Consider the following 23,919-nt stretch of genomic DNA (forward strand, 5'->3'; position numbering starts at 1 on the left):
TAAAACTCATTTTCCTCAGAGCGCTCCAACGCATTCTGGAGGAATAAGTGCATCGACATCAAACATGCGCTCATGAACCCACCATTCAAACAGCATCATTACTGTGACGCTTTTTCATGTTTTCTATCAATTCAATTCTGTTTTTCAGACTCATTATTACCCGTGAATTTAAAGCTGAGAGTAAGATGGTGTTGGCACTGTTCCTTTAACACCTGATCGTCACAGAGAGGAGGCTGCGCCTTCACAATGCCATCCTCCGCTTGCCCAGAGGCCACATATCTAATTAATATCGCCAATACCTCAGCATGCTCCTGCCTGTTTTAGAATTCAAATGAGATGCCTCTCCCATCATCTGGCCGGTATATCATAAAATATATGCTGTCATGCATTCAGCTCGTTCGCGCCACGGATGTAAAATCCCACAAAGCCTAATCCCGGTCTTCTCGTCTGACCGTTTACTCGCATTGAGGAGTTTTGAGATATTTCAAAACGCTTGGAGACATCTGGGGTTAAATAACATTTATATTCAAATGGAAATGCCATTAGATTCTTCTTCAGATGGTGCACGCCTCTTTTTTTGTGAAGCCAGGAGTGAGCGAGGCCCACAGACAGCAGAGGCTGTGAAAAACAACCTGGATGGACATTTGGCATCACAATTCTCCTCAGTCGAACACACATTACTTCCCCCTCATTAGCAGACAACTGTTGGGCTTGGAGGCCAGTCTCAGGAGGCCGGGATGAATCTCTCGCTTAAAGTTGTGTTTTTTGGAGGGTTTTTTTTTTTTTTTTTTGCTGATTTTTCTTTCTTTTTTTTTTCCTGATCACACAGTTCTGCTTGAAATAATACGAGTCTTTTAAATAATCAGACACTGAAGCACCTTGTGAAAGCGTGTGGCTTGCTTTCTGAGAGCGTAGCGAGCGCAGACTGCGGCGGTAAGTATGCATCTGACAGTGACTTTGAGGGGGGTCGGTCTGAACCCGGGGGTAGATGGATGACCCCACATCTGGCACTCCCACGGGAAATCTGAAAGACACAGGGCGGGACCGGCCCATGCGCTCCAGTGCGTCTCACAGCACCCTGAAAACCGGGCTCCCCAAATGACTGAAACGGCTGTGTAAATCTCAGCCCTTCATCACTCTCCCCCTTCCTCCCCCCGCACACACACACACTCACACACACACACACACACACACAACGTGAACCCAGGGCAGTCGGGAGAAGGAGGACCACTGGGCCTCCGTTATGTGTTCCCACAGGGCATTTATCTGTCTGACTGTCTGTGCGAGTTTGCAAATCTTCACATCACAGTTTCCAAAAATACTACAGTATGAAACCCGACAGAAGAATAAATACATCATGGGAGGAACTGCTGCCAGTCCAAAACCTTCAGCTGTCTTGTATAAGTCGGCAAATGCAATCTGTTTACACTCACCGACAACACAAAACACTGCTCCATCTAATAGAAAAAAAAAAAAAAAAACACTTATAACTAGAAATGTACATGAGGAGACGGTTTAGTGAAGATTTAACAATGGCTCAACAACTGCTTCTTCCACGCTGCAACATTCAGTTAAAGCATCCAGACATGAAGCTGCAGCTGCTGCGTGTGGTGCTATTCAACACTCACACTATTGTATCATGTTTCGCCTGCTGTGAAGAAGATCTCGCAGGTCATCACGCCGACGCGCTTTCAAAGTTTACCTCGCTTCAACTGTGTTGACGCCAAACAATTCAGGAAGCGACTGGAATACTATATTTCAGCAACATTTCAAGTCGGATTTAAAGGATGTGATAAAAGACATTTGAAGATCTCTTAACACACACAACATTCAATAAAAAAAAAGCGTTTAGTCAACAGACACATTAACGTTCAGCATCTCTAATAAGATTGCTGTAGGTTTTTTGTGAATTATGTTGACACACACTTTTTTAGGTTTTACTCCACATCCACATTTAGCATAACTACTCATTGCTGATTTAAATGAGAACCTTTCCCCTAGACATTAGATTGAATTAGGAGTCAGTGTGCAGGTCCAGTTTGCAGAGTTCAAGAATCAGTCCAGACTTTGTAAAAAACCTGCTTTCTCACTTCGCGGAGACCTCCATACATCTGTAAACTGCTGACAAGTGAAATACTGGGATCTCTGTTTCAGTTGTTCTCAAAGACAGACAATATTGCGTTGACATGGCAGTAACACAGTCACATCTTCAGGGTGCTGCTACAGACGCAGGAACGTTCAGTGAAGGCCATGTGCCAATAAAATGTGCAGCGGTATTTATCGGAGCCTGTCTATAAAATACTGAAAGAAAACACTGAAATACTGAGATTATGCATTCTTAAAGTTTTAGCAGACGAGAGCTTGACAGACACAGCGACCCGCCCTTTCCTAAAACGTCACGTTGCACTCTGTTTTCCGAGGTAATTCATGGTTGAGTGCCTCTTCTGTTAAACTGTAGCTACACTCATGCTGTTGCACAAAAGCTTAGTTCACAAGTTCATTTATTCTCTAATAAACACGTCATAAAAACAAATCCAGTAATAAAAACATGATTTCACCATCAATTATCCATTTTTTCCCCCCTGAAAAAAGTCTCCTTGAATTTTATTGTGAAATAAGAATGAAATGTGCTTTAATATTCAGGTATAAACATAGTGGACACGGAGAAACAGAGCGGGTGGTGTTTCCCATTCTCTCTTTAAGCTCGGCAGCAAAACCTGAGCTGCATGCGGAGCTAATTTCCATATGTATGTCCGAAAGTCTTCATTTTGGCACCGTCTGTGGCGTCAGCGAATGCAGATAGCTATCTCTCAGTAAATGGCACACGTCTTTGCTTATCCATAATGTGCAGACTTACCCTCATTTTGGATGCCTTTCTCCTCTTTGTTTCTCTGTCTTGCTTTACTTTAAGCACTGCTGTGCACTCATAAATGAGAAAGGACAGGTAATTACAGTTTTCAAAATGAAAACCTTTCCATTATCTAACAAGAACTGACACTGGCGTGGGACTAATAACTAGTAGAGCCATGCACACGTTATATTTACCTTTCCATAGATAAGAGGGAATTTATCTCTGAATGGAAAGCATGTAAATGTGTAGACAGCTGAGTAAGAATGCATATGTATATAATGTACCGTAAAGGAGAGTGACTCTGCCGATAAAGTAACACGATGTGCACAGGTTATCCATTAAGGACCTAGAGTCGGAGTGTTTGTGTGTCAAAGCTTGTAATGGAAAGAGGCTTCAGTCTTTTCTGAGAAATTATCCACGTTACTTGGAAACCAGCCCTGGGACACAGTGTCACTTTTACACTCGGCTTAAAACACATGCGCGCGCGCGCGCTTGTTCACGCCTGACGGCTCGTACAACGTTAAAGGTGAACAGGCGCGTGTGCGCCTAGTGACATGCACAGAAATTAGTTTTTCTCCCATCCTCACATGCGCGCACATACGCAGAGACACACACAATCACTCACGGCCGTCCCTGCCCCGTCAGCTCAACTGACAGCAGTAATGAGTTTCTTCTCTGCGTAAGCCAACTGGCACCCACTCAGGGGAATTTTTCAGGCTGAATTGCGGCCATTAATCACAATCCCGGGGCAACGCGGTGCCATCGTGTGTGTGGCAAACAGAGATGCGGCGTTGGTGGTGCTACAACGCAGCAGAGGAGGAGCTGAGGACGTGCTAAAGACGGAGGGAGCGGACTGATGAGTAAGCAGTGAAGAACAAACATCATAGTGTTTAGTGAACCACCTGCTTGCTGTTGAGGGCATCGGCAGAAACAGATGCTCTAATTCTGACTATATCAGGTCACTTGGCCAAGAGGTGCTGAAACATCAATTATGACCGACAAGATCGGTGGTCTGCCGACCACTTCACGCCTTCAGGAAGTTGTCGCAGCACTACAGACTTGCATTCATGGAGATAAAAATAGACCGAAAATGAAACCTATTGGTTAGCGAGGAGACAGGCAGTGGGATAATCACAGTGCAATTTCAGGGGAGCCGTGGTGACAACAGTCCTCACAGAGCACGGGGCATTTAAAATAATGACCGAGGAGGCAGTGGTGGTTAATGCATGGAGAGCCGCTGTCATCAAGATATTGCCACCGCCGCCACATCCTCCTGTTGAGACAGCTGGACACTCAAAGTCTGCCCCCTATTCTTTTCTTCTCGTCTCTTTACCACCCCCCCCCCCGCTCAGGCTGCCAGCTGACTGCGGTCACCAGGGATATTACTGCCCCTTGCACACTCAAGGAGTCCAGCCCCCCCCCCCACCCCCCCACCAAACCGGCTAATCCCGACCAATTCATGGTAATATGCAGTCAGTAACCCCCCTGCTCCTTTTGTACACACATGTGCGACTCCTTTGCCACGCCCACTGAAAGGAGCCCGGCTCTGACCAAATCATGAGAAAAAATAAATAACCGAAGAGGAAGACGAGCAGGGGAGAGAGAGAGACAGAGAGAGAGAGAGAGTGAGAGAGAGAGAGAGAGAGAGAGAGAGAGAGAGAGAGAGAGAGAGAGAGAGAGAGAGAGAGAGAGAGAGAGAGAGGAGGGAGGGAGGGAGGAAAAGAAGCAAGTGCAGGCACTGTCATAACCACTTAGTGTTACAAGACAGTGGGTGAGAAATGAAAGCCCTTTGTCTCTCCTGCTACCTATAGTGTGTGCAAACAAAGACGGCACATGCTATATTTGTTCCGACAACGTATCTGTTCCATCAGATAATGAAATACCATTTTCTGGGTTTGAACAAAGAACGAGCTGCTCCAGATTAACATAAATTGAGATAAATATTGATTTTTACAGTGGACCAAAAAAACATAAAAAAAGAAAATCTTCAGGAGAGGGGAGGTGAACAATAATGTAAAATAAAGGCTTTGTCTTTATTCTGATTCATTAATGAAAATCCAATTTCTGCTAGTCAATCAGGATTATCAGTTTCTGTTCAAGCATTTCAAAATCGCTGCTTCTTTATGTCACTTTTCATTAGGTGGTATAGTCTGCATAGATTGCTGCGACAATTCATTATTTTCAGCATCCATTAATCTTCACACTGGAAATAGAGGATATTCTGCAAATTTGTTCAAAAAAATTCGTCCAGAGATTTATCAGAATTAGTTAATGAAGCTCCATAAAATGTGGTCATGCATTGCAGTGGTTTCCATCTATCTACTTTTATTTTAAGAGTAGCATTTCACATAACCGCCTTGGGAAACACGAATCACAAGTGCAAAAATTGATACTTTATTTTCATCTATTAACTGCCATTTTTCAGGATTTTATCGACAGCATTTCCACCAGGTAATAACTGTAAACAGTGGGAGAGTGCGCACATAAGAGCGCCGCAGCAATCTCACGCTCGCCCGTCACTGTTTCTATGTTATTATTATATACTGTATGATGTAACAAGAGAGCGCGGATTCAACCTGCAACAGCGGTTCCCTCGCCGTTGTAATCCTGCCTCTTCTTTTACTTGCGGAGGATTGAGGAGGGACACTACCATCAGCTGTCAGACATAAGCACATATCACTGACTCCTCCAGCCCGCCATCAGCCGGCTAACCCTCTAAAGCTGTCTTCCCCCTCACAAATAATGCCTATGCTGGAAAATGGAAAGGGCTATTACACTACTAGCATCATGTTTCATCTTTTCACGCTGGCGGTGAAATGGTCCGCCTTACAACTTACTAACACATGACATGAAACTACTTCTGTACAGAGGGGGAAAAAATGAAATGCATTCATAAAAATGATTAAAGGCCGCGGTTGCACGGATGATACAAATTCTTTATATGATTATAAAATAAACACATTTCATCCGCTGAACGCCTACTGAGAGAGGCCCATTTGAAGCGATGGCTGCGGGGCTGCTGCATCGCCACTCCGGGATGCGGCGACATTAAAACGTTGCAGCGGTGCTCTCACGGAAAAAAAAATAAAATAAAATAAAGGTGTCAGTTGCACATCTGTGCGTTGGGGGAATGCATTTGTTGCAGTTTCGTGAACTGGCAGAAGGTCACGGCGGATTGCATGTACAGTCATTGACCACGATCCTGTGCACACGTCAGTGCATTTATTTGATCTTAAGCGTAGGTAATGTGCAAGTTACCGAGATGAATTACGAGCCTGGGGTCAGGGGAGCAGTTTTCCGGCATGTTCCAATGGCAGAGGCGTGCTTCTCCGAGCTAAGCCAGCCTGCTGCGGTTGCTCTGTCTCCCGCTGCCTGTCGAAAGCTGCCCTGGAAACAAAGCTGTCGGGGTCGGGAGGTCATGGCACAGCATCGGAATGGAATGTTCCTTCCTGGTTCAAGGTCCAGCCTCCAGAGCCAGAGGGGCCTCGAGATCATTCGAGACCACCGACACATGCTCCATCTATTTTACTCCCTGCTTCCCTCCATTTTCATCTGTCCCAGCTTGTTTTTTCACACAGCATAATGTGATTAGGGCTTCTACCTGGAGGTCATTTTCTTAATTATTCCACCTGTTTGATCTGCATGATGTCAGGCAACGCAGGAAAAGTTCAGATTACAATCCTCCCATCTCTCAGTGGCCAAAATCCCAGAGATCACTGGGGTACCATGAATGAAACAGTCGAGTCATTCCATCACAGATTTCCTTCAAAGTCTGCCAAACCTCATCAGGAATTTTAATACTTCGTCTTTTTTTCTTTTATATTTGAAAAGCTGCGATTTGACGTTTCTGAGCATTACCACTTTCGATAACAAATGAAAAGGCAGGCCACTTGAACTTGACGTTCTGTCCAATCATCAGATTCCCTGAAGTGATAGATGCTAACAAAACTACAGGCCTTGCAAACAGGTTGTCAGGAGGAAATTGGCCATCCTAGAAATCTTTCATCCTGTGCCAGCAGTAGCCTCTTGTAATTGGTTCCTGTGGAATTCATTTTATCCCCAGTGACCGATTTCTCACACACTGACACACACTAATGCACACACACACACACACACACACACACACACACACACACACACACACACACACAGGTGCCTATTAAACTTTTAACCTAAAACAATTCAGGTGTTCCATCCAAATGCGACAAGAAAAGAGGCTTTCGAGTTCATGCAGGCTGAAGAATATTTTGCACCATAACGCTGACACACTGCGACCTGGAATAACAAAGCCATCTTTCTTTATTATTTTGTACACATGAATAAACACGAGTCAGTGTCATTAAGTGCAACTATTCACTGGTCACTAAAAAGCTTTTATGTGATGATCTGTGAAGCCCATGGGGTTTCAGAGCTGGTCCTCCTTGACTATTGGGAAGACAAGGAACAGCCTGGACAGCTCACCAGAGCATCACGGGTCACGCAGAGAAACAGTCGCAATCACGTCTACGGGCAATTTAGAGGCAGCAGTTATCCTCAGATGCATGTTTTTCAAGTGTGGGAAAGAAACTGGAGTAGTCAGGGTAAACCCAGCACAGCAGGAACATGCACGAGCCTCTAAAGAAAAGATAAACTGGGTTCATTCTCACTACGAAGTGAGTGTGTTCATCTCTACATATATAAATAACTATCCACAACTACAGCATTATCTGTAGCTCATGTATTATTTGGTGAGTATTTCTGAAAATAGCAAAGATAAAAAAAATGGGACTGAGTTTCAGTCACGAACAGTTTTACAAAGTTACAGCTTGATGAATAAATAAGATTTTTGTGGCTTTTGTGCAAAGAGATGAAAAGTGTCAATAAAAATCAACAGGTTTAAATTAGGGATTTGAATCAATCCAGTAATGAGGAGCTTCACGCCCCTGAAAAATGGAAAAAAAATTTCATAGGTAGGATAAAGAAGAGCTAAGCACTAGTGTCTCTCCAAAAAATTGAAGTCAACCTAGTCGATTTCATAATTTTTAAGAGATCTGACCGAAGGAAAAGAAACCAACATTTCCAATACGCTGCTACTTCTTCTCTGCACAGCATGGATGCAAAACAGCCAGCATAAGAACAACGTCCTCCATGTGCTGCGGAAAACCCACGTCTACTCAATAAAGGCGTCCAAAGCTTCATGAAAAGACAGAAGGAATGTGACAGAGACAAATCAGTGTCCTTTCTGGGCGGGAGAAAATGTGCTTATTGGGCTCTTGTTCGATCCGGGCTGCTGCGTTGCTTATTTGGGAAAGGGCAAGGTTAGCGTTGTGATGGTGTGGCAGGTTTGGGCCACTTTATTTCACAGCCAAAGCCAAGGTCAGTGGCACTGCCCGAGGCCATCAGACAGGGGGATGGGTCCCCACGAGGGAACGAGCAGAGGTCTGAGCATTGGAGGAGGGGGAACAAATGGGAGGAGAATGAAAAAGAGGGAGGGGTATTCTGCCCTAATGCACACAAAAAGGTCACAGTTTCCCAGATAAACCCCCCTCTCCAGCATCCAGCCTCTAATGACCTTTAACCCTTCTATTTCTAAGTCAATGCTAAAACAGAGAGGGGAAGAAAGAAGTGGGGGGGGAGCAAGGGGAAACACAGCCACCCAGAGTCAGCGGTGACAAAAGGGGGCCTCAGCCACAGCGAGCTGAGTCGGCCAGGAGAACAAACGCTCAGACCACTATCACAAAACACAGCTACCAGAGGCTGAGCATCTCCACAGCCTCTGTCTGTTCCCAGCCACTCCACTGCCCTGCGGTTCACCGCTGACAATAGGTGCTGCTCCGCTCGGAGAGGTACCCCAACACATACAAACACAAGGGGAGAGGTGGCTGAGGCCCAGAGGAAAGCCCCGGCCTGCCCATCACTGGCTGGCCTTTGTCTCAGACTCTTCTGCTTATTTCCTGATCCCTACTTAAACAAAATGGGAAAAAAAGAAGAAGAAAAAAATGGACTGAGGGGCCCTGAGTGTGTGTGTGTGTGTGTGTGTGTGTGTGTGTGTGTGTGTGTGTGTGTGTGTGTGTGTGTGTGTGTGCACGTGGAAAATCTACTGATGAGATGATATTCATTTCCACACCTTGCACCATCTCTCATCCATCCTCACGCTTATTAAACATTTTCACACGTGCAAAACTAAATGTGTGCCGACGAGGAGACAGGAAGAGGGAGTTTTGGTGTTTTTATAGGTGGATGGCGCAGACCCCGTAAAGAGCTTTAACTACGCAATCTGCCCATAAAGGCGCTGTTAAGTGTAGTGAAGCGCGGTGACGGGGCAGTAGCCAGAGCTAACCAAGCCCCTACTCAAGCCTGAAATCACAGGAACACCAACATTCACGCTCAAAAGAGATCCGCTCGTCGCTGTGCGTCCATCCAGAAGACCCGCGATTTTGACGGTTGGGTTTTTTTTTTTTTTTTTTGGTAAACTTTACCTTGAACATGATGGTGCAAACCTAAAATGACAGCCCTAATGATGATGAAAATACCACATTCAGAGGCCGGTCTGCCTCGCCCGACCTTTGGCCTGGCCTCTGCTCTCTCTCCTTCCACCTTTCACCTCTATTACTTAGGAATTCATCCCAGGAGCCTTAAAAGCAGGCAGAAGGAATTTTAGGCCCCCTTTTCATTTGTTTGTTTGAGAATAGCTGGGGTGGTCCGCAGATATCCGGAGACCAGCAAGGACTTCATTATCCCCACTCTGACAAGCTCACAGGCGCATGCAAAGCAAGTACACATGCTGAATCACAAGCAAACAGCCCAGCACACAATCCCAACTCCCAAGCTTTCTTTCATTCAGAGTTGCTGTGTTGGGAAGAGGAATCAACTGCTTTCTTTCCTACTTTATTTCACTGTAATAATCTGTTAGAATCCACTCACTGATGAGGCATTCCTGTCAGGGGTAAAACATGATCCAGTCTGTCAAAACTCAATGCTTTTGAGAGTTAACGCTCGTTTAAAAATGACAGTGAATGGCATTATCTGAATGAGCATCATCTGGATGAAAAGCTATCGTGTGCACAGCTGAAGAGAGCATCTGCTAGAAAAGCTGGCATGGTGGCAAGAGCAAAGTCAAATATACAAATATGCACATATGCATTTCATGCATCATATTGCACAGTATGTACCGTACGCCTGCATCTTCTTCCTAATCCAGCTGGCTCCAAAACCACCCAGAGAAAGAAAGAGAAAAGTAAACAAAGCCACAGCTGAAGTGCAGACAGAGGTTTGTTCAAGAAATCAGAAATAAAGATTTGACTTCAAACAGCATTACAGTGAAGCCAAAACCTGGTTGACACATTTATTGGATAATTTCTCAGGTGTTTTCTGGACTCTAGAAAGTGTTCTGCTATGGTTTTTAACTGTTGCGCCTCAAATCCCGGTCTGCAAACTGCTGCACTAGTACTGAAGTCCAACTCTGGGCAGTTTCACACGGAGACCTCTTGGCTCCAAAAAACAACCCACAAACCGATTCTGACAAACCTGTAGTAGTTTTGTAAACACACCGAAGCACATGTAGCTGTTGCAGTGACTGATTTGCATACGACAGCAGAGAGCACAGAGCCATCAGGCCTGGCGCAGGTCTGCGCCCTCACTGTGCCCTTCCAGTTTGCCAAGTGATGCTGTTTACACAGGCGGGTATTTTTAGAGCCGGAGGATGCCCAATCTGCTCCACGCAGTGGCTCCTCCCTCCCGAAGCCGCTAACGGGAGATGGTTATAGCTCCCCGTGCACGTCTGTGCACCGTGCGCGGCTGAAGTCTTGTCAGCATGGCTTAGGAGGGAAGCACGTTGGCAGCCGCTGCGCGCTGGATTTTGGGAGCAAGGAGGAAGGCGGAGTGAAGCTGATGTTTCTTCATCCTCTTTGTCTCCACCAAGCAGCGTTATCATTACTGTCATTTAACACAAATACCAAAGAATGCCTTCAATTAATTTTTCATTTGCAATTAAATGGATAAAGAGACTAGAATCTTAATTAGCTATGAAATCTGGATAAACACGTCGTTGTTCTCCACACATATGAACACGTACAGTGAACTAAGACAATAAGGCACAGTACGAGCAGCGTACAATCCCTTGGTGATTTTCCACTGCTTCAAGGTCAATGACGTGCCATCTTCAGAAATAATAGAGACTCACCGTGCCCCGTCCCCTCAGGAGAAATGGACAAGTTTAAACATTTGTCAACATAAACACCCAAGAGTTGTCAATGGGGATTTTTTTAGTATTGCTGTTTATTAAGGGTCTTGACAACAAAACAGCCCGTAGAGGACAAACAGCCTTTTTAAAGGCAATGGAGAGAGACTCAAAGACATTATTATCTACCGTTGTTTACCCCCGCCTTTGCCTGTGTGCTATATAACCCAATAGAGTGTGATATGGACCTGTTGTTAATAGTAACAAAAAAAAAAACAACAACAGCATGGTCATGTTAAAATAAGTAATCAAATGTATTTATTGCTACTTTATCTTGATCATTTTGAACATAGCTTGCATTGTCGAGCACTGAGAGTTGAAAATTTAGTCTGCAGGTGTACAGTAATAACCGGTTCCCAGTGTAATTACACAGCAGAGGTCAACGCTCTCATCTCTGCAGCCCGCCTCGTCAGTACGGGAAAAAAAGGAAAAGGCAGAAGCTCTTTCTTCCTCAATCCTTACGACAGACTGGCAGACAGATGGAGGGGTGCTGACCACATAGCAGGAGGAAACGCTCCGTGTTAACATCAGCCCACATACCTGCCCTAAGGAGGAACCGGGGCAGTCACAGTTCATGTCCACATGCACCAACACTTTGTGTTGTTTTCCAGGCAGGAATATCAACGAAAAGATGAGGTTTAGCAAGAGGAATACCTTCTCCGCGTTTGTGGAACGACGTGACTTTTCCACAAAATGAAGCCAACAAAGCTTTGGATGTCAGGGAGAAATGTTTTGCATGAACACATTTTAAAGAAAATGCTAGTGGGCTTTAAATGTCAAAAACTGTATTTGGAAAAATCACTGTGACAAGAAAGATGACTTGCTTCATGGCAGAGGAGCAGAGAGGAGTGGGGGGGGCGCACATCGAGGGCGGGGTTTGGCTCGCAGACAAAGGGAGCTACAAGGAGATGTAGGGATGGAGCTTGAGCGTTCGCCCAGGCAGGAGGCCATGAAAGGGGTGGGGACGGGAGGGTCGGCATGTGACGGAGAGCCACCGTCTAAACAGACGCGCTCGCGCACGTACACACACACACACACACACACGCACACACTCACGTAAACTAACACGAGCTCCCTTATAAATCGCTCCTACTAAGGACCGGCAGAAAGAGGGTCGGCACACGGGGACATCCATTCGCACGGCTTTTAAAAGCAGCAAGTTGCAAGTTTGCAATTTCAGCCACAGCTAATCTGTGTTTTCCAGCAGACACACGCGTCCTGGCACTGGCGGCCCTGGGAGATATTGCATTTGCACAAATGAGAGGCAGGGGTATAAAGTCAGACACTTTTACAGGCACCCTCTGTCTTCTCCTGTTTCATCCTTTACAGCACCCCCCGGATCTCCTTTTTCATTAAAGTCTCATTCAGAGAGACGCCATTATAACCGCCGCACAATTCACCGTGACAATTTCAGAATTAAACAAAGTGGAAATTATCGACACTGGAGCCGACTATAAAATAAATAGCATATATAAAACTGTTATTACACTTGCATTTTTTTTTTTTTTTTTTTTTTTTTACTACTTGTTTGATTTCACTTGCCTCTTGTTTTCACTGACTCTGCCTTTTCTCAGCACACTTCAGATTTTGTTTGCAAATCTTTTTGGTGCGGTCTCTGGGGTCAACTGCTGCCTCCCCATATAAATGAGAGGAAAAAAAAAATATTTCCAAACAAAGCTTCAACTCTTTCCAATTAATTCCAGACAAACGGACAAAAGCAAGTCATTTCAATTGATCCTAAAAGCTATTTTGTAACAGGGGGGCTTTTGTGGTGCGTTGCCTGGTGACGCGGGTGTGCAGTGGGGGGAGGGGCCGCGGCCCCGGCCGGGCCCACTGTACCAGGCTTGTCATTCATCCAAATGATGAAAAGCTTCCTGAACCTAAGCTAATGAGGAGGTCCTAGAGAAGTGAGGAATGAGAGACACAGAGAGAGAGAGAAAGAGAGAGAGAAACCAACCATCAAAGAGATAACATTTGGGAGGAAAAAAGTGCTTCCTGGACCGACTGCCGATTTAGAGGGTCAACGGGGAGTCCGTCCTACACCAGCCCCCGACCGTGAGCTCACACAAATGGTTGTCAAGCAAATAAAAAGTGAAATTTATGGAGGGTGGTAGTGTGGAGGGTAAGATGGGCTATAAAGAGGCTTCAGTAATCACGCCACCCATTGCATCTCAGTGGTACAAGTCGGAGCTCTGTTGTGAGGGGAACCATAACACAGCAAACGCGCTCAAAAACACAAAGAGAGCACCGACGTTGGCAAACACTCAGGACAGAAAAAGAAACAAACACAAGTCACTGACCTTTGTAAAAGAGAACCCTCGCTTGTTTGGGACCATTTCTCTTCAAGAGCATAATGAAAACACTTGATCTGAAATACTTCATGCCCAACGCGGAACTCGATCGTCCAGGAAAAGACTGAAATAGACCAGGGATTGTTCAAACCCCTGGTGGATCCAATTCACCTCTAAGATTAAGCTCTTTTAAGACTTTATATTAAAGAGCTAAAACATAATAGGCTGACAAATTATGCTTTGATTAACAGGGGAGCACTTGTGGACTGAACTGGCGCCTGGAGCAACGTGGAGTCTGAGGAGTGCCAGAAGTTGGGCAGTGAAGGATGATTACCATTTTACTGAGTTTGTACGGCAAGAAAATCCTCTATAATATAATCCTCAATAAAGCCTTTTCATGACAGCCTACTAGACGCGCTGTGAATAGGAAAGCACATACGGAGAGAGAAGTCTCTGCCACGCCTGGGGTGACACAAAACACATGACACTTTGATTAAAACAAGAGCAAATTAACAACATGGAGTGGAAAATAAAACCACTTTAATGTGACTTGACACAGAAATCAATACCAATGTGACAGTGGTGTATAGAAAGTGTGAGTCAACACTGAGAGTATTATGATAGTGTTCATACAGCAAGTTCCTTCAAGATTACTAGGCTGGTTTCCTGTTGGGACTCTGTTAGTTATGGGGCAGAGCATCACGACAACAGAGCCTCTTATCACTCAACATCCTGCCAAACGACTACTCAACACAATGTGAAAAGGTCAGAGGTCAGGGATCTGAGGTCAGGGATCAGAACATGACCTTTAGCAACAGCCCCCCCTCAACCTTATTAATCGATACGGTTCAAGTGGGGGAAGATGTCTTTAAAGCAAAGCTTGGCCTAAACACATTTCAGGCAGGAATGACTCTGAACTTCAGCCACCAGGCCCAGCGGGCGACTCCAGGTTATATTTGTCTTCTGTTCACTCATCCATTCACTGAGAAATCGAAGACCCTCAACTTCTGCACACCTGAATATGTCTCAATCTTAGACGCTCAGACAAACTCAGCCAATGAAAGTAAAGGATGATAAACCTGCTGAATTTATTCAAAGGATTACATTTCATGAATTCTGAATTAGTGTATATTTTTGGCTAAAAATTGAGGTGAGAGGAAACGCTGGTGTGCATAAGTCCAATCAACTCACACACACACACCTAAAAGTACATGTTGATCTATTCAGCAATCAATCTATCGGATCGTTTGATGAGGCTTTTTCATAACTTACTTCAAAGTAATACAGAGCCAAACTTCAACAATAACTCAGAAACTACAAAGAAACAGATCATCTCAGTATATCGTTTTGAATCCCTTCAGATGAAATTAATTAATTTCTCCCTCCTATTTTACCTTGCGTAAAAGTAATATTATTAATAACAGCATCAACGTCTTGACTTTTCTTTCATGCAAAACCAAAGACGTGCAACAAAAGAAGATTCGATCTGACCTTTGAGAAGAAAGGGCCTTTGGGGAGGCTTTAAAAGGTTGCATGTGCTTGACAGAGCCAGCCACTGAGCTGAAGTGACTTTTCCCTTCGGCCAGCGAGACACCCGTGCTAACCTCCCCACCCCACTGAGTGGAAAAGCTGTATTGGCCACAACAGCACAGCAGTGACCTGTCTACACATAGCCAGCAAATCAACAGGCTTCCGTGAGCTTTTGTCCATCTCTGTGTTGCAGAATATACATAACAGAGCCTTCGAGGAGCCCTAACTCGGCACAGCATCTGTGCAGCTGCGAGAGGAGCGTGCATCCTCCATATCTTTGATTTGAAGTGAGTTTATACGAGCACAGTGTGAGACGAAAGAGAAAAAGACAAGTACCGAGAATCTCTCACTATGATATGATTAAAAAAAAAAAAAAAAAAAAACACTGCAAAAATGAACCATGGTCACAATGCTGGGAACCTGCTGAAGCAGAATTACTTCAAATAAAGGGAGTGGTAGTCAAGCCAGGGAAAATGTGTCCTGATGCCTCCACCAGCGAGAGGGTTGCCGGGTTGCTTTGAGCTTACTGCACTCGTACAAAGCCGCTTGGAGACTCTCAGCATGAGCGCTTGTTAATACTAAATTCAAAGGCTTCTTTTTCTAAGCAGCACTGCAGATGAGCATCAGAAAGTTCATTACACAAGAATTATATTAAAATATTCAAATGACTCAACAGCTAGGGACATATTAAGTACATTTACATGCACAGCAGTACAAGGATGACTGGGACTTGACTGAAATGTGATTATTTAACACAGCATTTCAATTACAGTGTTTACATTTACATAGAACGCCGATTAGAGTGTAATGAAACTTATGTAAGTGGCTGTGGTTGTGGATCTGGCGGTGCTGAAACTGATGTGCCGACAGGATTTCTTTGCTTTATTGCGGCACAATCAGACTCAGGCAAATTATTATCCTGCGACCCCATAACAAGTTAATTTATGTTGTTGAATACCGAGCTAACAACTAATAACAACAAAGATGAGCACATGAGCACTTCCAGGCACAAAGATACTTTCAGTAGCATGTCACTATCTTCACACACTGTAAAACACACCACCAATATAAACCATGACCTGGACTTTTACACATTTACAAACATTAGGATGTTGATCTGACACTTGTGGTTGATTCATAAAGAAATCACTGATTCAAATATGATCATCTTAAATTGTACCAGGGTTTGTCTGGAAGCAGGTCGAAGGATTTTGGTTCAAATGTCACTGTTTGCAGACACAGAGCAGCCACACCAGAACAAACCTCTCAAGTGAGACGAAATCTCGATCAAACTTGGTAAAAGGTATATTTTAAAAGCTAATTATGGATGCAATAGTAACATGTAAACAATCTCATAACAATGTTACTGAAAATCAAAAATAGCACAAAGGACACACTTACTTGCTGCCTGGATTCGGGCCTTGCGGCTCACCACCAGTCCAAATGAATTCTGGGCCACGCACTCGTAGTCGCCCTCGTCCGACGAGCCGTCGGACTTGGTCTTCTGGAAGCGAGCGATGAGGAGCGAGCCATTGATGAAGGTGGTGTGATGCTGGTCCTGAGTGAGCAGCAGCCCGTTGTGCCTCCACTGCGTGGTGATCGGGGGGATGCCCTCCACCTGGCAGTGGAGCATGAGGGGCTGCTCCTGTACAGCAATGATATCACTGGGCTCCAGTTTGAAGGAAAGCTCTGCTTCACTCAACACACCTGAGGAAACAGACACACGCATGTATTAGCTAAACGTGAATGACATGTCTTCTCCAGCCTGACTCTCTGCTCTCTTCAATTGTATTTAGGGAGAAAGGAATTATTCTGATTTTAAAAGCACCTCTCCCTTTTTACAAGATGAAATCAACATTCAAAGTCCGGCAATTCTTCAGTTTTACTGTAGGTTTTTAGACTGTGTATGTTAAATTTGGTGATATTTGTCTATGACTAAACCATCAGACTGTGGAGGTCCAATTTTTGGGTGCAACACTATGCTTCTTCGGCTTTCTGGTAGCTTTTGCATTCCAAGATATCACAAATGGTCTATGAATTATCGCTTTGAAATGTATGCCAAGAATATAAATAAAATGGTTATAAGAAGTAGACTGTCACATTTTGTGTCAAACAGAACGCTTCAGTGTTCATTTTTACCTCCCTCACTTCTTATCGTCTGTCTCCAGTCGAATAAATTACCCCAAAATAACTCAATAACAATTACTATATGAATATGTATCTGCCTCCAGCCAAATTTACACACCACAGTATGGGCCACCTCTCTCTCCTCTGAGACATCAATCAATCAGACGTTATTCACACAAGCACTGTTCACGCAAACACAATGTTAACACAAAGTGCTTCACACAATAGAAACACTACCTCACCCTCTACCCCACTGATCCAGAGCACAAAGCAATAAACAACTGTGTCATAAATAAAAGACTGAGTGAAAGCAGAAGTGGAAGAACTGAGGGAAGGCTTATCACAGACCTCATAAATTTGTAATTGGGAAACACCAGAGGCAGGATTAAGATAATCTCGTGGCATTTAGTGCTGCTTTTGTGTTAAATGCCACATTATGAACCATTTTTCAATAAATATATTGATGAGGAGAAGAGGCTGCAAGCAGACACTGTCATCACTGCCCACTGCATTGGAATACTTTTCAAACTGGCTGCATGTCTCTTCAATTTTCAGCAATAAGGGAGTATCAGGGATTAAAACCAAATTTGATTTAATTTGAGGGCACAATGAAAAGCAGATTTTCCGAGCTAAAAAAGGCACATAGCAGGTCTGTACAAGTAGAAATAGGCTGTTTAAAATCCAGGTAAAAAGTGAAAACAGGGGAAATTGCAGTCATTTAATCCCTCTCTGAATAATCTGGTTTTCATCCCTCTTCAGATAAATTGTAACACTGGACACTTTCTACTACCACGTCTTTCTAATTGTGTCAAAGTTACGCAAATCTGAGTTTGTTTTCATTCATCATCATGTCACAAATCATGATTTTCTAATGTGTTTACCTCTATATTTTACACCATTATTCAATTACACTGTCCGGAGTCAGGACTGAATCAGAAAAATGTTTCTGTCACAACAGAAACAATCTAAACGCTAATAGTTCTTGATCAGGCTTCATGAATTAAACACCTTGACTGAGATACCTTCAGGCTACGTTCACAAGGGATTCACAATCTATAGATCTCATACAGCCAGAACATGTGCTATAAACACGCACATGCACGGCCTTGTATGAGCTGTTAACTGGTGACTGCAACTTTGTCACAGTGAACACTGGTCTCTCTCTTTTTTTTCAGCCATCAACACAAACCAGTGGTCCGATATGAGGTTACATTTGTGTATAGTGACGGTTTCCTCTCTGTAATGGAGGAAAGAGATCTGATTTTCCGAATTTGTGGTTTCTGGGGGTGAAGAGCGGGGAGTGGGAGAACAATAAATAAAGGATGTAAACAGGCTGACCTGACTTGGTACTATAAAAGAGGAGCTTAGCGGGCTCTCTTGGTATCATGTTTCAGCTGCTGATGGACTAAGCACTACCAGTCTCTGCCCCAGGCCCTGGAATCTGGTGGGAGGGGGCTAAGGGAGGGCAGCGAAGGGGGGGTAAGGCACAGGGGTCAAAGTAGAGAACCTCCGGCTTCATCCCTCAAATTCCACAAGAGAAATACTTCCCCGCAGGAGCAGAGCAGGAATTCGCTGACACACTCCTCCAACAAGATCACATACGGAGTATAATGCAAAGAAACATTTCCTCTTCCTCTTCTGTATCTCTTCTTTACGTGGCCCCCCCTCCCCTTTTTTACACCCATTGAGCACAGTAAGTAAAATGGCCATGGGACCAGAGAGACATCAGTGCTACCACTTGTAAAAAACAAGGGGGTGGTGTTGGAGAAATATTTAACCCTTAACTGGCAGACGGTGATCCCGCTGCCTGAGCCACTGCTGTCCCAAATGATGCTGGCCACAAAGACTCAGAGTCATTTGATCCAGCAGAGATCACATTCTCACACACAAAGCAGCCAGCAGAAAAAAATAAATAAATCCCATCCAGTCAGTCACACGTCGTGTTTTGATCCAAGCATGGCTGATTCAGAAAATACTGGATGCTACTTGATACTGGGAAAATTCTACAGTGCAAAATGACAGTTTGCAGAAAAATGTTTCACACTTGACCTCCTTTGATGAAGATAACCTTAAATATAGTGAAACCTTTTCATTTTCAGCTTCCAAAGCTGACAAATAGCATTAAGCAGCGTTATCAAGCCATGCAGCCAACAGGATAATTACAGCTCAGTTCAGTGTGTTAGGGTGCCACTGATTAGGAGGAGATTTCACATCCTTAATGATTTAGTGTTCAACTAATCAGTTTCTTCCACTAGTGAGAACAATGCAAAGATCTTTGGCTCCTTGATAAAAAAAGAAGAAAAGAAAAAGGCAAAAATAAAACAGCATGTTGCTGTCGTGGCTGTCTGATACATCTCCGGTGTGCTGCACGGTCACAAGGTTAGAAACAAACACTGGAAGAAAGGTCAGAGAACAAAACAGGAGAATATATGACTGAGCGATGCTGTAACACATGACTGATTAAAGAATGAAAGAAACCTGTAGAAAGGTCAAGCCTGTGTACATCTCGGGTTAAGGCTTTCTGTGAATGCAGGAGGGAAGGAGGGTAAGGAGGGCAGAGCTGCAGAAACTGGTAGCAGGAAGCTGTGTGGCTATTCACAGAAACACATGTTCACAGACATGGACCTCTACAGGCGTGGATTTTCACGGTCAGATAAGCAGAGGGACCGACACACACAACTTAATGCTCTTTTCATGCAGAGAAGACAGACGCTAGCATGCGGGATTACCGGGTAAGACTGGAGACAAGTGTCGGCTAAGTGTGGCTCACGCTCCGGCTTACCAACTATTGGCAGATAAGTGCGGCTGGCACAAAGGTTTACCGCCGCGACGGGAAAGTGAGGATGACATACCGGCTACCAACAGACAGATGTAGTTAGCAGCCGCGAGCGACTGACAGAGCCAAGTGAGCCCAGGATCACCAGAGGCTTCTTCCAACCGGCAGAGTGAGGATATAATGGGTTAGTGACTCAACAGTTGGAGCGTCATATCACACAACGCTGCTGGAATAATGATAATCATGCTCTGGGACTGATATTAACACTGAGCACAGAGTCAGCCAATATGAAGTCTTTCAATAAAACATTCTGAAAGCAAAGGGACAAACTCACTTTAATTATTCAGTCTTCTCTCTTTCGCTTCTCACTTTTAGCATCAATCTGTTGCAGCTTGTCACTGGGATGACACATACAACACATCTTAAAGGTATTCCACAACCGATGCCTATACCATCAGTCTGGTCTAAATGCACAGTCCTCTATTGATTGTGCTGAATGGGAGATGGGGAGCTGGAGCAGTATTACCACTTCAAAGAAAAAGGGTGCTAGCACCAATGCTCCACAGGAGTGGAAGGAAACTAATATGAGCAGACTTAAATACAATTCAGTCTCATTTTAAAGGTGTCTTCCAGTATGCAAAGGTCCTGTATCTTTACTTTAAGATCAAGTGTGTACGCATAAAAAAGCACTATAATGTGCTCCATATAGATGAGCCTCTTAATGCCCCACCAGAGAAAAAGAAGAGCTTTGCTACTTTTCTGCTACAACGCCTATATCTTCGAGCGAAAAAGCAATATTTATTCTGTTTCCGGGGGCCTGTGCATGCAGAATTGATACTTGCATTAACTCCTATAGGCTTCTGCTTGATAAATTATTAATCAATAGCCCTGTTTTCTTGCTACCTTCACACTCATTAATAAGCATGCAGTTTCAAGTTTTCTGCCTGGCATGTACCTATTCATAAAAGTGTTGCGATTACAACTCCGGCAAACACAGCAGCAGCAGCAGCACAGAAATGCTGAGAAATAACCCATGAGGTGAGGGGCAGCTGTTGCACAGTTTAGCTCTTGCAACCATTTATCTGCTGTCAGTGCGCCACACAATCTTCCCTCAGAGCATCAGTTCTGTTACATTCCTAATCCTTATCCTACCGTGATAATCCAAATACCCTTTAGATGAAAACAAATGGGTTTACAAACATGTTAAGAAGATTATAATCTGAAGAGTAATGAAGTTAAATGAAATATATGATTTTACTTTTCACACTGAATCTGTTATTTGCTTCAGGAGACACATCTTCAACAATTACTCTTTGAAAGATTGAAATTTTCCACATCACAAGATCCTCTGACTGATCCTCTGATCTTTTGGATTTGCCTCAAACTTTGAACTCTCCAGTCCGTAAGAGATGTAATGCAGATATCAATTTTATGCTTCTTATCATCACTGCTTAAAATGTCATAAAAAAAGCACTTTTATCTGGACTGGATCTGATCTCCAGGGCAGACAAGCACTTGAAAGAGCTTCATTTCTTTAATGTGATGGGGAGATTGGAATTGCATCCATCATAGAGCGCTGCTGTTTGCAGCCGTCTGACTGCACATGTTATGATGAGCCACTGTGTTCTGGCCTTTATGATTCCAGCGGGGCCTTTGTGGATCCCCGTGTGGCATGCTTTGCAAATACTCAATACTCTCTCCTGCTTTTGAATTAAGGGGCCCCCACACCGAGAGAAACTGTCTGTCAGGGCGAACAAAAGGATGCAAAAGAAAATTTGAAAAAAAGGAGAGAGACAGTCTTGACATTTAATCTGAACAAATATTCTCCCCAGCAGGCAATAACCACGGTCCTTTAGTGTATTCTGGGGGCAGTCTTTTCCCTGATAGCCAGCCACAGGGAGGTATCCTCTGCAGAACCCATCCTTCAAGAAGAGCTCCGTCTGTTTTAGAAGTCCCCAGATACAGAGTGAAACTCTTCTCATGGAAGCAGGTCAGTTTTTTTTTAACATTTACAAGTTAAGTTGAAACTTTGCGTCCCACAAGTGAATATGATGATGATGATGATGATGACGATGATGCCCTAAATCCTGCAAAAAACACCGCCGCAGTAAACCCACGGCTTTGTCAATGCACCGGGGACACACCTGCAGTATTTTATCGGGGATCCCGGCAGAAAACAAAGTGTGAAAACAGCCTGAAACGCCGCTGACTGTAATCCACGTGGCTACCGTGTTTTACTATTACGGTGCTGCCTGGACACGCTGCCAGGCGATCAAAAGCCCAACTTTCTGCAAAGTGTTGCAGACTCTTTTCGGGCCAGCATGCTGCACGAAAGAGACGAAATCAACAAGGCACAAGTTTGAGTTGGATTTGTTTTGTCTTCTTTTGCTTACATCTGCATTTACAGGTGGAACACACACGGACGCCAGATCATTTCGGGCTTGCTGGCCAGTAACGCGCACGTCGCGGGTTTGCAGAGGGGAGCATGCACCGAGCACCGGAGTGCAGCAGCCAGGCGTGCACTGTCCGCCCGCTGCACGGCTCTGCAGCACGCCGCCGACACGTTCCCCACTTACCGATTAAAGCATTGAGAAGTATTCCCAAAACGCACGGGGCAAGGCGGCGGCGCCTCGCGGATGCCATTTAAAACGGAGGAAATTAAATCCAGCACTTTGCAAGAAGAGAACAAGGTGAGGCGAAGGGACAGCGTTAGGGAAGAAAAAAAAATCTCCAAAAAAATGAAAGAAAACACAAAAATCCACAGCTTGAGCGGCTACGACATATTCCGACCTACGGTGCTACAGTTTGGTCGCTCGCTGGGGTCGAACACGCTTTCGCCATTTTAACCATCTATCAGGACTCTGTCAGCATCTCTCTCTCCTCACTCACTCCCCTGTATCCTAAAGACTGCCTCTCGCTCTCTCCCTCCCTCCCTCTCTCTCTCTCTCTCGTGCACGCGCGTGCACTCGTGCGCGATGACGCGCACACGCAGTGCGCTCCGCGCGATCGGAACAAAAGAGCCCGCTGCTGGCTGCTCGCGCTCCGAACGATTCCTGCACGTCAGTGAAACTGTGAGGCCACTTCCAGAGAGCATCACTCCTCTAATAAAAAACAAACAAACATACAAAGGTTGGAAGGCACGATTAAAAGTAGAATCACTGACTAAGTTATAACTATGAACCCACCAATGTTTTCGTGTGAATTTATACATTGGCGTCCCCAAGATAATTCAAAATGGGATCAACCAACAAACAAAAGAAATCTAAGATTGGTGACAAAAACAGAGCACATGCATGATGAAATAACTGATGAAGAATCAGTAATCACTAAAATATGAAAACACTTCATCTCCCAAGAGTTCAGTCTCAGAAAATCAACTTTATGAAAAATAATAAAATAAAAACAAGGCACTCTGTGAGGGTGGAGGTGTTTTTGTTTTTAAAGCTTCTTCACAAGTCAACCTGACTTGATAAATAAACAAGGAGGACCTCTAACCCAGCACTCAATTACAACAAAGCAGCGGACCTCTGGCTGTACCTGACCGCCCCCTACTGGTCAAAGTCTGCACCTCACGATATTATTTGACGATTGCAGAGCCTGGTGTAACATGTATGAGGTAATGTCCTCGTGCCTGCAGCACCCCTGTGGATAGGATGCTAAAATTAGGTTAGGTATATTTTGTGGCTCCCTTTTTTTTAAAAATCTATTGTTGAACCAGTTAAATAATCATAAATTGCACTACAACTGAAAGATGAGCAAACAAACAACGTTTTACAAATGAACTTGGAATTCACTTAAAAATAATCTATTTGAAGGAAATATATCTAAATGGAGTAAATTAAAAAATAACTTCCAACAATAAGCAGTCATGTTATCATGTAAAGAGGTGTGGAGATGTGTTTTAATCAAACCAAATGCCTGGATGTGACTAAAGGTGTTGCTTTCAGGGTAAACCTCAACCTCTGCCTCCAGATTCTTCTGCTGTACTGGAGCTCCGCTTAGTGGGCTGTATGTACACTGCAGCTCTTTAGGGGTATTGTGACTGATGTAAAGTGTCGTGAAAGTTACACATAAAAGAAGAGGTAATTCAAATGAAGCATTGATAAAATAATGAATGCGTTTCCTT

At 44.2% G+C, this 23,919-nt stretch overlaps 1 protein-coding gene across 1 annotated transcript in view; it reads right to left on the minus strand.

Annotated features, from left to right (window-relative positions):
• The window catches only part of igdcc3 (immunoglobulin superfamily, DCC subclass, member 3), a 56,931-nt gene extending 34,246 nt beyond the window's left edge, over positions 1-22,685 (minus strand). Inside the window, exons 1-2 of the mRNA XM_030095309.1 lie at positions 22,370-22,685; positions 16,292-16,597 (exon numbers count right to left, since the gene is read on the minus strand). Of these exons, the coding sequence (XP_029951169.1) occupies positions 16,292-16,597; positions 22,370-22,436 (373 nt within the window). The 5' untranslated portion in view covers positions 22,437-22,685. The remainder of the gene's footprint in view (positions 1-16,291; positions 16,598-22,369) is intronic.
• Between the last annotated feature and the right edge of the window lie 1,234 nt (positions 22,686-23,919).

The sequence above is a fragment of the Salarias fasciatus genome, chromosome 1 (assembly GCF_902148845.1).
Source record: "Salarias fasciatus chromosome 1, fSalaFa1.1, whole genome shotgun sequence".
Taxonomy (NCBI): domain Eukaryota; kingdom Metazoa; phylum Chordata; class Actinopteri; order Blenniiformes; family Blenniidae; genus Salarias; species Salarias fasciatus.